Source organism: Perca flavescens, chromosome 5 (assembly GCF_004354835.1).
Source record: "Perca flavescens isolate YP-PL-M2 chromosome 5, PFLA_1.0, whole genome shotgun sequence".
Lineage (NCBI taxonomy): Eukaryota > Metazoa > Chordata > Actinopteri > Perciformes > Percidae > Perca > Perca flavescens.
In genome coordinates, this window is record NC_041335.1 from 30817313 (window position 1) to 30833668 (window position 16356).

The following is a 16356-nucleotide window of genomic DNA, read 5'->3' on the forward strand; positions in this document are numbered from 1 at the left end:
ATAATGTCACTTTACAGACTAGTTTTTGTGCTAATTACTTTGAATTTGGAACATCTGTCTGTGCTGCATTTTCATCCTTCCTATCATGCTCTAAACATCAATATTCTGATTGACTAGTTGACAATCACCTTTCAGCATTTAGCACGACATGAAATATCCTAAGAGGTCTTTTTGTATTTAAAAAAATAATTATTTAGCAAGCAACCACAATTAAATAAAGACAGTTTTGTCATTTAGTTTTTTAATGCTCTCACATGTTTGCACTCTCTTGTCTCTCCTCTAAAGGCTTGATAAATATAGAGACGGATCATGCCTGGACCAAAATTTACATGTGAACAGACATGTGTCCCCCAAAAAGTCTAATGGGAGACCTCGTGTCATACCTTAACTTTCAGCGTGCCTACTGAGAGAATGTGGAGAACAAACCCTTGTTAATATAAAAAAGGGTCCAAGGTGCAAATAGGGTTGGGAATCTCTGCTAATTGCATAACTACACACCCACCCACCCACACACACACACACGCACCCACAAACACACACACAGACACACAGACAGACACACACACACACACACACACACACACACACACACACACACACACACACACACACACACACACACACACAACACACACACAGACACACACACACACACACACACAGCCTTACCAGCATAGAAATCAATTTTGCGGATGTGAAATTTGGTGGGAGCTGTGATGGCAACAGGATTACAAAACGAGTTCAGAGAAAATAATAAAATGATAAATGATAAAGCTATTTCTGAAATGAAAATGGCTTTATTGGTGCAAAAAAAACATAATAATGTTAGAACACATTACTATAGGGGAGTTGGAAGGTAGATTAGACACAGAAAAAAAGGCTAGAAGTGGGTCTCCTAAATGGACTTGTCATCATCAAATTTGTGATTTGAACTCAGTCTGAAAGCATCATAGAAAACAAGCTGACTCAGCTACAAAAAACTCATTTTCACAGGACTCAGTGTGCCAGACAACGTTTCAGGATAATATAGTTTCTACAAGTCTAATATGAGACACAGTCAAAAGCCAGAACACTGAGTAGCTAAGCAGGTTTCAAAGAGACAGAGTTACTCTCTGATGATGGCTCACTAACTTAAAACAGCTGTTCTTGCATTTATCTCGAAGGTATATCTTACAGTATGTGGGGAGAGTAGCGGGGTAAATCAATCATGTCATAGACACAAAACTATCAGTTTCTCACGGAAACTGTATGTCCTTGAGGCACCAAATTTGGCAACAGCCTAAGAACTGGCCCAACACCCAACACCCAACACACAATATCATTTATTTTTTTTATAGCATTTTAAAGTGTTCCAGGACCTACAAGAGAGTCTGTACACATTTGATGTACTTTATTTGGACATAATTATGACCATTTCTCCTGGTTGGTTCTCAGACGATGTTAGACTATAGCTTTGACTTCTGACTGTATCTTGTCATCAGCTACGTTATGTTTGTCTATAATCTCACCGTTGTTCCAGCGGCAGAGGTCAACTTTATGCAAAACTGGAAGACACGATGGAAAAAAAAGGACAGTTGATGCAGTGAAGAAAAGAAAGTGTGAATGTCGAGCAGGAGGAATGGGGGAAAGTTGTTGCTCTTTTTTCTCTCTTATGCACACACACACATACACACACACATTCTGTGTACAGAGACACATAGTCTTACCCTCCAGGGCATATTTCATGTCCTGAGCAAACAGCCTCCAAATGACCTCAGTGCTGACTTTACCCACATCGAGCTCTTGAGGAAACCTTAAAGTAAGTGAGAAGTCAGAGTTTAGATAAAACTATTCGTTAATCTGCTAGTGTGAGCGTCCTCAAGCAAACACACACTCATGCACGCACGCACGCACACACACACACACACACACACACACACACACACACACACACACACACACACACACACACACACACACACACACACACACACATACAGAGACCTTAACAGCTCAACACTTATACAAATACAAAATATTACAGTCCCTAAAAGAAAACAACTCACAGCAACAGGTTTATATAACATGACACTAGCAATCTATTATCTGTTAGATGTCAAATGTAATGATTTTAGAATCAATTTTGATTGAATGTAACTGAAACTTCTGATACATTTCAACCTGTGATTACATATACAGTAAAGTAGGGGTGTAAGAAAAAATCGATACACTTGAGTAAGACAGTGGTTCATGTTTATGTTGTGTTTAAACCCCCTACTGCTAGATGGCTATGCTGAGACGCACCACTAGTGTCCTTGCATAACAGTGCCTAACAGTGCCAGACATTTTGCTAGAAGCTAACAATGTAGCTATGGCTGAACTTTGGCCTACTTTAGCATATAAAAATGTGCTCACTAAGAACCCGTGAACCACAATCCCAAACTGGCAATTTGATTTTCTGTGTCTAAAGTAAACTTATTTGACTTTTATGCACATCATGTCTTTTTTTAAATATTAGTTTTTCTAAAATGATACTATAAAAAATCCCAAATATATCGCCTTACGCACAGTATCAAAATATATTGAATCGTGACCCATGTATCGTGATACTTATTGTATCGCCAGATTCTTGCCAATACACAGCCCTACAGTAAAGTAGCTAACCAAAGACTTCCACATGTAGTGCTTGTATGGCACACAGTGGCAATAGGAGGCTGCTGTGAACACATTTTCTCAATTGGCGGTTGTAATTTACAGTAAATGTAACATGTTGTGAGCAGTTTTGCAAAATAAATGTAATGGCTCCATGTCATTTCTCTCATTTTCCCAGTTATAAACTATGAAATAATGGAAATGAAACTACATTTTTACTGTTAACTCTACTCATGTCGGAGCTACAGTATGTATAATAAAAGATAATAAAACTTATTACTGACTGGTTAATGATGGGTGTGTAGGAGTTCTTGTCCTCCTCAATAATGGAGACGATGAGCGTGATGAGTTTAGGCCAAAAGTCTAGATTTTGGATGCTCGGGCCCTGCTCCTCTTGCTGGTTTTCCTCTTTCTTCTCCTCCTCCTCCTCTTCCTCCTCCTCGTCTTCCTCTTCATCATCTTCCTCTTCCTCTCCATCTGCTTTTTCTTTCTTCTTTTTCTTTTTCTTCTCTGGCTCAGGCTGCAAGAGGGAAAAACAGAAGATGTAATTATGTGTTTAAGTTCTTTACACCTATGAAAGGTTGAAGATCCAGCACTTGCAAGGAGAAACCCATGCTGTTATGAAAAGAGTGGCAGCACAGAAGAAAAACAAGGTTTAGTGCTCAACAGTAATTTCAATAAATGATCTGTTACATATTAATCATACTCTATGTTAAAGGGAGACACTTTATAAGCCCCTCTGGGTTTCTTGTCTTGCTTGCACATGTTTTTATGATGGATTGGTTTTTATGTACAAATTATTTTGATGTGCTAAATAAAGAAAGAAAGATCTGCACTGAAACAATTATTACAATATTATTCCTCTACTGCATTGATTTATTTTCAAAGATTCTAGCTCCATGTTCGTGTGACAAAGTTCTGTACACTCCATAAAGCTGAAAAAGAGACTTTTCTTGATAAAATTGTTAATTTATACAAAACACAGGCTGGTTTAATGAGTTCAGACACATTAAGACATGAATCTTTCCGGGCACGGTTAAACATCTTCAGTGTTCTGGAGATAATTCTTCGGCTGATGGAGACTCAGTTAATTTGTGCATCAATTAAGGCAGCCAGGATGCGCTGTATGTACTGAGATTAATATGAGCTGTTGGAGGAGTTAAAGCAAAAAAGTAAGATTCCGATCCTGTTTTTACTTGATTACTATACTGTAAAATGGAGCTTTGTCAAAGAACAACTCAACTTTAGCGTTCCATCAACCATATGTGGCTGCATCTGATTTACCACAACACCTTGACACAACAACTATTCCTATCAGGCTGGTTTGTAACAGTCTCTGACCTAAACATTCCCATCGTATGTAGCAATCAAAAGGTAAATTGTCAACTGGGAACAACTACTGCATTAATACATTTCCACAAATTTGAAACAGCTAATTTCTTTAGAGCATCTATTGTAGAGGCTCAAAACATGTCGATGCTTAGCAACTCACGGGCTGGACAGCGGGCTGGAACTGGCGGTTGAAGAGCTCCAGACAGTTGTTGAAGATGTACTCGTAGGTGGAGTTCAGACAGGCCTTGACGCAGTCTCGCACCACGTTGGCGGCCCTAGGAGGATTCTGCAGCTCTAAGACCTGCAGAAGACCGGACAAGTCAGACATAAATTGTACAAAAAACACATTCATAAGCCATGCAGTAGGAAAATATTTGAATATTATCATAGCAAGTTTGGTTAAGTAATATGAGATAAAAAAATAACGCAAGAATCTGGGATCACCGGACAGTTTTGAGGTTTCGACAGATTTCTTTAAGTCTGAAAGTTATAAAAATTCCTCTCAAGTATCAGATAACCATGAAAAGTCAAAACACAAAAAAAACAAAAAGTAAATTATATGGTTTTCAAATGATACCAACAATATAACAAATAATCACAAGGTGTAAGTGGGTTAAAAGAGTAAGTAAGTGGGGGAAAAGAAAAGTAATTGCAAAAAATGCAAGCATGGATACATAAAAACATTAACAAACACACAGATCCATGACCTTTCCTCTGTCCTCCATGGAATCAATCTTTCCAACAGACCTGTGTGTGTGTGTGTGTGTGTGTGTGTGTGTTTGCTCTGGTGTTTCTACTCCTATAAAAGTCTTCTCAAGGACCAAAAGCTACAATTAATGCAGACAATTTTTTTTGTGATTTTAGTGGCAGTTCAGTGAAGACTTATGGTTATGTAACACAAGTGTAAGAGTTTATAATATGATTATCTTACCATTGGGTATTGTCACAATAAATTTAATTCTAATGTAAATATAGGTTTTGGACTAAAAACAACTTTTGTTTTCAACATAACAAGCCCGTTTATAAAAAACTGGTTTTAAAAATATATGTCTTCTGTGGTGACGTCAAACAAGCAGTGTTGCATGAATCTGATGTTTGGTTTCATGATTTGGTAATTATGAGCTGATATTTTGTTTCTACCTTCATCCTGAAGAAGGTGATGCTGGTGAGAAGATCCACTGTTGACTTGAGGTCATGGAGGCGAGCCTTGCTGCTGGCTGGAAAGTTGTTCTGCAGACAAACACACACACACACACACACACACACACACACACACACACACACACACACACACACACACACACACACACACACACACACACACACACATTTTTAAATGTATCACTGCACAACTGATTACAAGCAAGCAGTCATGACAAAAATCCAGATAGCCATCACCCTGACCCAAACTATGTGTGTGGTGAATAAAAGAATAAAAGCAGCTGAAAGCAGAGACTCACTCTGTACATGGAGAGGTCGATACGCAGGGAGTTGTGCAGCTGATCGAGGAGCTTCACAAACCGATCTCTCTGTTGGAAAGAGAAAGGAAAGAGCAAAGAGAATTCATAAATGAAAAGACACAGACTTGAGCAATTTGCAGCCTTTGTGTGTGTTTGAATATGTCGATGTTTCCGTCTTTTTAGCACCATGAAGAAATAACAGAGGGGATGAAATGATACAAATAAAAATAAAAATAAACGTTATGTCTGCAAAATATATCAAGCCAAACAAATTCTTCTGCACAAAATGCAGAACCAAAATATGAGACCATTAGAGCTACATGAGTATATTTAAGTTTGGAAAAGCACTTCATGATCCTTACTGATGATAAAAAAAGCTTCTTATTATGTTGAGGAAACATAGAAACAATGCAGGACTGGCAGCTCAGTTTGGTACATGCTGCCACAAGACAAGACAGGCAGTTAATAATGGAAGGCTACCTGGCAGCAATGGTGCATCGATCGCTCATTGCCACATTCGGACGCCTCTGTTTCTCAATATATTGGAAGAGAAACTGTACTTTTATGTGTAAACATGTAAAAAGTCCTTTTAGCGGTTTTGGCCATGTTTGCCATTACACAAAATGTCTCCTCACTCTGATGCTACAAGCCAAAAAAAACTCTTTCCTGTCTACACTTAAAACAAAGTTTCTGAAAATCTTCGCCCTCGTTGTTTTCCCAAAGATCCGTTTTCAGTGACCTATATTGCAGTTTTTGATGTATACAAAAGGCCAAAAAGCATACTCTAGAAAAAGCAACGTTTAAAAAATACCCATGTACGTGTGGACTAGGCTTAAGAGTGCCTGAAGAACCTCTTTTTCAGATTGTGTCTATTTTGACAAGTAGTAGCACTATGGAGCAATGTTTTTGACAGCTGATGGTGCCAGGAAATATAGAAATGCACTAACAAAGTGAGTGAGACTGCTAGCAAGCACACATTACTTAAATGTAAATAATGGACAATTATAAATCTAAACAATAGGCTTTTCACATGTTTTATGAGAAAGGAAATGCACTACACACATTTGTTAGACCTGAAGGACATGCACGAGATGCTTTTGTACACTTTTCACAAGTCTTTATATTACATTCATATAACAAATGCACACTCTTATGCAGGGCCTGCATTGGGAGCAATTTTGTTTCAGAGTCTTGCTTAATAACATGGAGACACATGGACAGGAGGAGCTGGGGATCGAACCACCCTGTGATCAATGGCCAACCAGCTCTACCACCTGAGCCAATAGCGGTATCCCCATTGCTTATTTTTGTAATTTATCCACTACTTTCCTTCATATGTTTTGGCAACACAAGGGTATTTCGTTGTCATGCCAATAAAGCAAACAGATATTGGGAGAGAAAGAGAGTAGTCTGGCGTAGGGGGAGTCACGACATATCTGACAAACTAAGGAGATAAAATGAATTTTGTCTGATGAAGAGAATGAGGGGGAGAAAGAAAGAGAAGCAGGGTTTCCAGCCTAACTGGAAATTGTCGAAAGTCGCTCACTTATTTGCAAGAAAATGCAGTAGAACCAGATTGATCTAATATGTAACAGCACCGGAAAATCCCACATTGGTGCAATTTAAAGTTTCTTTGGAAATCTGTTATATAAGTACCTGTCATGGTTGCACAGCAATTAGTTTGCACATTGCTAGCATATTGGAAAGGGTTTCCCTTTGTTTTTATCTTTGGATGAAAATATGAACAATGGCAAACATTACCTGGCACAAAATACCAATAAACAATTGCCAAATTCCTTGAAAGACTCTTTCAACTCTTGTTTGTGTCTATCTGCGCATCCCATGGTGGAAGGATCAATGCAAACAGTCAGTTATTATTCCACAGAAAGCAGAGAAACAGAGTGCTATAGCTTTGTGACTCATGAGAATTAAGAAAGGAAGGAGTTGAGTTTGGTTTTGGATAAGAGAAAATGAGGGAAAGAGGGAGTGAGAAATCCCTAAACACTAAGTACATGCCAAAGCTCAACTCCAACCTTAAAAGATAAGACTAGTGATTTTAATTTATGTTATTTTTATTCTCAACAAACTCTGAAAACAAAACCAACAATGAATGTATCCTACTAACAAGTTTTAGAGCCCCAAAGTTGTCCATAAACTACTTCAAACACGCTTCATAGTCAGTAGTGATCTAATAAGAAAAAAATATAAAATTGCCAGCCTTCTCCGTTAACCTTCAACTTTAAAGCCTTAACCTTCAAAAAGCCCTTTGAAGAAGCGAGAGCCAGACAAAATGTCCTCACTTTCAAAAACCTGTCTTCACTCTCAATGTTTAAAATCCAGGAACACACACAAGCACATCTGACCTAAAAAATCCAGAGACAAGGATACAAGACAGTTTTGACCTTTAAAAATATAACTCATTGTCACACTGTCCTTCCCGAAAGCAAGGCCTTCCTCATCCACACACACGCATGCACACACACGCACGCACACACACACACACACACACACACACACACACACACACACACACACACACACACACACACACACACGTTACTCTCTTCAGGTCTACTGCATGGATTCCCTGAACATCTCTGTCCTCTGCTGCTGTGACACAATTTATGTGACCATAAAACATTTGGCATATGTTTCAATTCATCAGACGTGTGATAAATGTCTGTTTTCAACTGGGAATAATTAATATTACAAACTTAAAGGCTCCACCTCACAATTAAGTTACAGCTTTTTCCGATTGCTAAACGACAGTGGGCACAACTGGAGTCACATGTGCAAAACTCAAACTACAGTCTGCACTACCAACAGTCACCTGAGCTAAACAGTTCACATCAGCTGCAAAACAGGCTCAGTGCAGCCAAACACTATGCACAATCCTCACTGAGATAACACACACTGTCACTCAGAACACACTGAGGGTAAAAACACTAGCGTCAAACACCAATACAGAAATTACAAACTTTTTCATCTTTACAGTTTGAACAATTTGAGTGACTTGACACTACTCAATAGTTTAAAAAATATAGATTGTATAGCATACCAATTTTTACATAAGGTAAAAAAGAAGGAATGAAAATCAGCAGTTTTCTTCAATAAAGTATTTTGTCTCTAGTAATTTATGGAATTACTGGGAAAAAAAACTAAAAGGTACATACGTAACAGTACCAAAGAATAGTGTGACTAATCCTGCCTCGCTCCAGCATCATGTGACAAGTTTTCTCATCACATTGGATGTCTGCATCATCTCTAAATACTAATGAATGTGGTGTTTCTATTGCTTTCACCGCAATTACTTTCTGAAAAACAGTAAGAACACAGTTTTACTATTGTAAAGATAGTGTTTTTCACTTTTTTTATAGCTGTGTATATAACCTCAGACATCTTACCTGGACATATTGGTATCTTTGCTCTTTTACCTGTTTCTCTCAAACGGTACAGTGTATAATTGTTTCATTCTTACAGTTTTTTTCGATTGCTAAATGACAGTGGGCACAACTGGAATCACATGTGCAAAACTCAAACTACAGTCTGCACTACCAACAGTCACCTGACCTAAACAGTTCACATCACCTGCAAAACTCATTCAAAGCAACACAACTCTTAACACACGTCTCAAACACTATGCACAGGCCTCACTGAGATAACACACACTGTCACTCAGAACAAAACTGAGGGTAAAAACACTAGCGTCAAACACCAATGCAGAAATTACAAACTTTCTCATCTTTACAGTTTGAACAATTTGAGTGACTTGACACTACTCAACAGTTTATTTAAGTAAAAAATATAGATTGTATAGCATACCAATTTTTACATAAGGTAAACAAGAATGAATGAAAATCAGCAGTTTTCTTCAATAAAGTATTTTGTCTCTAGTAATTTATGGAATTACTGGGGAAAAAAACTAAAGGTACATAACAGTACCAACGAATAGTGTCACTAATCCTGCCTCGCTCCAGCATCATGTGACAAGTTTTCTTCATCACATTGGATGTCTGCATCATCTCTAAATAAAAATGAATGTGGTGTTTCTATTGCTTTCAACTCCATTACTTTCTGAAAAACAGTAAGAACGCAGTTTTACTATTGTAATGATATTGTGTTTTTCACTTTTTTTTATAGCCGTGTACATAACCTCAGATATCTGACTTGGACATGTTGGTATCTGTTTCTCTCAAACAGTACAATGTATAATTGTTTCATTCTTATTTGGTGTTTGTATACAAAAAAAGGCTTTCTGAGCTTTCTCTGTATAAATACCATATATGTTCACTAACTTGTCTAAAACAAGACACCTGCTTAGGCTTTCAGCTAAAATTGCAATCAGCAGTGTTTGATAGGCACCAGACTGAAATCTATTCTGTTTTGAATGTGTGGTTAACAGTTTTGACAGCAGTGTGTTAGCATTTGAACAAAGTGCTGTAAATCTACAGTGTTGTGCACGTTGTGGTTAAAGACATGGGATAAGTGTGTAAAGTTTTGAAAAGTGTGTTCAAGCAATGAAAAACGAACTAGAGTTTGGTCCACATGAACTGCTGCTGTGCAGACTGTAGTTAGCGTTTTGCACATGTGACTCCAGTTGTGCCCACTATCGTTTAGCAATCGAAAAAAACTGTAAGTAGCCTGAAGGGGAAAATAAAAATGATAATTTGGAGCTGAACTTCAACTTTTTTGCATAAAAGTCTGCAACCAGTTCCATTATCCTTAGAAACTCAGTTTTCTTCACCATTAAATGATCCTTCCGCAGCATTGTTTTTGTATTTTGAGGTTTTCAATACACCAAAATAACCAACTCACCCATTCAGCTGGATAATTCAATTTAATAAAAGTACTATTATATTGTTTATTATAGTATTATTGTTTTTTATGGCCATTCTGGTTACTTCATTTTAGATAAAAATCATCATCATCAGTAACATGTCGGAAAACAGGTAGCAATTTATTTGACCGGTCCTGTAATTTCTTAATAATTATTGTTTTTTATGGCCTTTTTCCCCCTTGACTGATAGTCCCAGACAAAGTGTTTGCTCTGCAACTTCTAACGGAAGTCATCCAAATCTTGAGACATTACTTCATGAATCAGTGGTGCTCACAGCTGGCCAAACAATAAGTATTGTGTGACCTTTGTGACACGATAGCACAGTAAATAGAGCAGGTCAGTGAGTCCAACCTAATCAGGTCTTTCTAACCATTATCGTCTGGTTTCAGCACCAAAGAATCTCTTTTCCTTGTGGAGCAGGTGCAGAATCACCATAAGCTAATAAACGGTACCTAAAACAAGTTGTTGAAGGCAGACAACATTAAATTATCTTGGTAGAAAACAGTATTGATTGCGCTGTTCCTGCAGAATCGGTTGCCCAAAGCAGGAACAAACACTATAATAACAGAAGTCCAAGAATCAAATAGAAGTTAGTGACAAATTTGGCGATGAGACACAATGTCAGTCCTCCTTTAATGTGTGTCAGTGTCCATTCTGGTTACTTCATTTTAGATGAAAATCATCATCATCAGTAACATGTAGGAAAACAGGTAGCAATTTATTTGACCGGTCCTGTAATTTCTTAATAATTATTGTTTTTTATGGCCTTTTTCCCCCTTGACTGATAGTCCCAGACAAAGTGTTTGCTCTGCAACTTCTAACGGAAGTCATCCAAATCTTGAGACATTACTTCATGAATCAGTGGTGCTCACAGCTGGCCAAACAATAAGTATTGTGTGACCTTTGTGACACGATAGCACAGTAAATAGAGCAGGTCAGTGAGTCCAACCTAATCAGGTCTTTCTAACTCTTATCGTCTGGTTTCAGCACCAAAGCATTTCTTGTCCTAGTGGAGCAGGTGCAGAATCACCATAAGCTAATAAACGGTACCTAAAACAAGTTGTTGAAGGCAGACAACATTAAATTATCTTGGTAGAAAACAGTATTGATTGCGCTGTTCCTGCAGAATCGGTTGCCCAAAACAGGAACAAACACTATAATAACAGATGTCCAAGAATCAAATAGAAGTTAGTGACAAATTTGGCGATGAGTCAGTCCTCCTTTAATGTGTGTCAGTGTCCATTCTGGTTACTTCATTTTAGATGAAAATCATCATCATCAGTAACATGTAGGAAAACAGGTAGCAATTTATTTGACCGGTCCTGTAATTTCTTTATAATTCTGTTAAAAGTATGGTACTAATTCAATGGAAAATAGAGAGACAGTTATTTGAGTTGAGTTAGTTGTGATGAGTTCACAATCAGAAGAAATTTTTTCAGAAAACCACTAATCTTAATCTTAACGTATTGCATTGTAAACTTATTTTCACATTTGTTGTATTGTATGCTTGCCTGTGGACAGAATTTACTTTTTTCAGGTTCAGTTGACCTCTCTAGGTTAAGTAAGCAAATAATTGGAATGAATTAAAGTGAAACAGTGTTACGCTGTTTCCCTATAATAAATAGTACAAAATTCTTTTAGGAGATAATGACAATATGGGAGCTTTGGGATTAAAGCAGATTTCCTGCACAAGATTGCATTTGTTGCTATATGCTTTTGACTGCAGGCAGTGTTACTGAACTCTTCACATTTTTTATAGCAAAATAGAGCTGAGCTGCTTAGTCACTTTTGACACCAAAACACTACTGTACTCCTTCTTCCACTCAGATATAATCCCATTCAAAGCAAGTCACAAAAGTACAAAATGACAAGAAAGAAAAATAGGAACCTCTGATATCACCTCAAAAGAGCAAAGCTGGGTTTTGGTATTATCACAAAAAATCATGGATAAATGATTTTACACTCTACATAAACCTAAATGACCTTAATCAAGTTAATCCATGACCTGCAGAGCAAACTCTTTAGTAGACCTGCTGTAATTAACTTTTAAAGAATAATCACTGCTGATTTAACTGTAAGAAAGTTTTTTTTTTATTGCTGAAACTTGAATAGACATTCACATCATCTTCACCACCGGTACTAGAAGCTATTCCCTGTGAAAGTAATTTGTAGTAAAAAACAACCAAATAAAATCCAGTGAGTATTGTATGTTTGTTCCCACTGGCAACATTGACTGTTGCATCAACACACCCACACACCTGTGCAACTTAACAGTTTCACTAAAACTGCCAGCTGATGACATGATCTCAGTGATGAATAATGAAAAGCGAGAAGAGAGGAAAAAACAACTGACGCCATCTTTTACACACAGATGCATGGCGAGGCAGAAGAGAGGGAGAGGGAAGACAGACACAGACGACGGGAGGGAAGGAAATGCTTAAGTGAAGTTTTGCAAATTAGCTATCACCTTATTGCCATGGCAGCAGGTGCACTGAAATTGGCTTAGCTCAACATTTAAACAAAAAAGCAATAAAGAACCAGAAAAAGAGAAGGAGGAAAATAATGTGTGTGATTTTCGAGGTCTGTCTGGGAGGAAGCACAGCAGCACCAAGCAGACAGGGAAAAGAGAGAGAGAGAGAGAGAGAGAGAGAGAGAGAGAGAGAGAGAGAGAGAGAGAGAGCGAGAGAGAGAGAGAGCCAGACAATAAAAATAAGCTCCAGCAAATGAAAGAGACAGACAGACAGACTGTGGCCAAGCAGATGTTGAAAAACAAACAATCACACTGCTGTCTGTGTGTTGTTCTGTCTGAAACCAAAAAATAAGAAATCAATGAAGAAAAATAACAAATGATTTGAAATTGTTACAAAATACCAATTGCTCAAGAAATCAACTCTAATTTTAATTTAAAAACAATAATTTTTAAATTTGTGAATAACAGACAAACCAAGAATAAAAATGAATCATCCCACGAAGAAAATCTTTTAACAGGTATTGATTAAGGCTAACAACTACAGATGGATGGATATCAGGTTAATGCCACAATTTAGAGAGACCCTCCTAATGTTTCGAAAGGTCTTACTTAGTATGTTTTCAGGACAACAGCAAACTGATAAATATGATACAATGCAATATGATTCAATTCAGCTTTAATTAAATATTGATCCAGCTCATATATGATATTTACTTTTGCCAAAAAGGTTGTTTTTGGTTTGTTTATCTGTCAGCAGGATTATGGAAAAGACTACTGGCCTGATTTTCATGAAACTTGGGGGATTGGTGTAACATAGGCCTTGTAAAAACCCATTGAATTTTGGAGTTAGGAGCCATGATACTGTGGAAGTAGTGTTACTTTCCTCATGTAACTTTGTAATACCAGCTACTTCATCCTAGCAGAGGGATTTGTGGTACCAATGAGTCTTGTAACTTTTTTTTCCGATTCGTATCAGTTCACTTTAACTTGTATTCATTTTAAATATTTTTGTCTCTTTATTTTATTCTTTTAGCTTAGCACCTTTTTGTGTCTTTCTGTATGTAAAGCACTTTGAATTGCCTTGTTGATGAAAGGTGCTATACAAAAAATTCGTCCTCCATATTAGTAAGTAATACCATAATAAATGGTGTACAGCTCACAGGTTAATTAATGTATTAAATATAGAATAATTCGTTTTTTTGAGTGGGAAGTCAAAAGACGCTTAGTCATTAATTAGTGTGGGTCCTTAATGCTAGTGTATGATATGTCATGCATTAATTCATACATTAATTCAAGCTGAGTCATTAATTACTGTCAAGTCATTAGACTGTTACTGATGTTCTCTATTATCAAACAGCAAAGGAGAGAACAGCTTAATGAGCAAGCAAATTACCCAGATACCCACATAGAAAACGACTCAATTCAGAGAAATTTTAACTTATCAACCTATCCGGTGGGACTTGTTAACAAGCTGGCAACCCAGAAATAGACCCACACAGTTGTAGCCCATGGTGAAAGCAAGTCTGCCTGCATCCCCTGACCCATTAAAGCAAGCGCACAGTCGCTCGTATATCACCAGAGTCTAAGTGCAACTGGTAGGAGAACTCAAGTCAGCACTGTTGGCAAAGCTCCCAGGAGTCATTAAGCGTGGCCTCTAACTGTCATTGTGCCCCCCGTCTGTGGCTCCTGTGGGGCCCGCGGGCTGAATTTGGGCCACCGCAAAGTTCCAAAGGTACCAGAGTGATAAGACATTACCTTTTATTGAGGAAGAATATTAGCAGCATAAACGAACACCCACTAGCTCTGTACAGGTCATGCTCATGAATGTCTATGTGAAACAGATCTTTTACAACGCTTTAAGTATTACAGACAAACCAAGTCACCTTCTGTGGAAAAAATAGCTTTAAGGCCAATTTCTTACCAGTAAAAGATTAAATCTAAGTCTCTAAATGTCTGTACTTTTGTTGATTTTGTGTCTTACTGTATATTTCCACTTGTTTTGCTAGGTGCGGCTTGTGTTTTAAGCGTGAAATCCAATTCTAGTCTAGTTTTGAACTTGAGTTTAAAGGTGCACTATGAGTTCCTGCATGGTTTCAGCGCGATTTCATTTTTGTCTCAAATCGTAGGAATCTTTCCTTGATCCGCTAGCTGCCTGCCCCCTGAACATACTGTGAAAAAGCCCGGTCTCAGGAGACAACACAAGGGTCGTAAACGTCAAACAAACACTAGACGCACAGGCTGTGCACCAAAATACAACAAACTACTCTATCCAATCACCAACAAGATGTTTGGGAGAGGGGGTGGGGGTTAATGAAAGTTAGTCAGTTAGTCATGACAGTTACGGAAACATGGGGGGAGGGGCGAGCTTCCTCTGTTTTGTTTGGAATTTACTTGGAACGTCAACAGATTTTTTTAAATCATTGTCATTACGGTGACTAAAATATATTTGTGTAATCTTAATCAATAAGAAAAGAACATTTTGTTTTGGTAAAAGCAGGTCGAAGGTAAATGTTGAATTCATTAGAAAGAGATGCTTTGACTGCCAGCTGCCCTCAATATTTATTTTCATGTATCTACAATGCTCAGGCAAGACACACAAATAATAATGTAAACATGTCATCTACCAAGAATAATACAGTTCCTCTCAAGGCATATTACACTGTCATTGTTTTGACCTGTAATTGTGGTGCAACCAATATCCACGTCAGGGTAATTTTGAGAGGGAAATCATTTCCCAGACTTTATCAGAATCAAATCAGTAGCGTCTGAGAAATCAGTTGTGACTGAGGAAGGATGAATAAATAAATAAAGAAACAGACAGAAAGAGCTGACATGGAGATGTCTAAGTTGTTTGTTTGTCAAAAGTTGAAGGCTTCCACTGTGGCCACCGAGGTGCATAACATTATCCAAAAGCCTCATCTGCACTGAATCTTTATATCAAGAGATGAAGCTTTAAAAACATACTACCAAAAGGTCTTGACTTGTCGGACTGTATTGAAAACATTAGTGTTTATCCGTGTTTACTTTATTGCGTCTGGAGGTCACTTACCCCGAAGTTGGAGGCTGCAAATCTGGCCGGAGCAGAGACGTTGGTGGAGGCGATTGGGTGGGCATAGAAGGCATTGATGTTGGCCAGCAGGGTGCTCATCACTGCTGGCACCCCTGACAGCATGTACTTAGAAGACAGGCAAGAGAAATGACTGAGGGGGAAAGGAAAGGAGAGAGATAGGGGGGGGGAGGATGATACCGGTGGAGACAGAAGGAAGAAGGGGGTTGAGAAGAAGACATATAGAGGCCAGAGAGAGAGATCGGAAAGGAGGATGTATGACATAAATTGTGGAGATGAAAGTGGAGGGAGGGAGGGAGGGGGGAAAGGGTTGGGCATAATTAGACATAGAGAGAGAGACAACAGATAGAGAGGGAAACGAAAATGAAGTAAGTGGAGATTAAGTAAAAGCAGTTGATCACCAGTGTAAAATTTTCAACTGTCATGACTTAATAACACTATCAGACTATCTATATATCTAAACTACTAAATTTTTATATATCAGACACATCATGAAACAGCTCATTTATTTTTTGTAATTAGGACAAATCAAGACTCAGACTACAGAGCCCGGCAGCTT

General features: G+C 37.9%; 1 protein-coding gene across 1 annotated transcript in view; it reads right to left on the minus strand.

Moving 5' to 3' along the window:
• The window catches only part of LOC114556266 (protein unc-13 homolog B), a 78552-nt gene that overhangs the window by 40048 nt on the left and 22148 nt on the right, over positions 1–16356 (minus strand). The window contains exons 15-20 of the mRNA XM_028579176.1: positions 15780–15930; positions 5424–5492; positions 5104–5193; positions 4124–4264; positions 2916–3028; positions 1707–1792 (exon numbers count right to left, since the gene is read on the minus strand). Coding sequence (XP_028434977.1) covers positions 1707–1792; positions 2916–3028; positions 4124–4264; positions 5104–5193; positions 5424–5492; positions 15780–15930 — 650 coding nt within the window. The remainder of the gene's footprint in view (positions 1–1706; positions 1793–2915; positions 3029–4123; positions 4265–5103; positions 5194–5423; positions 5493–15779; positions 15931–16356) is intronic.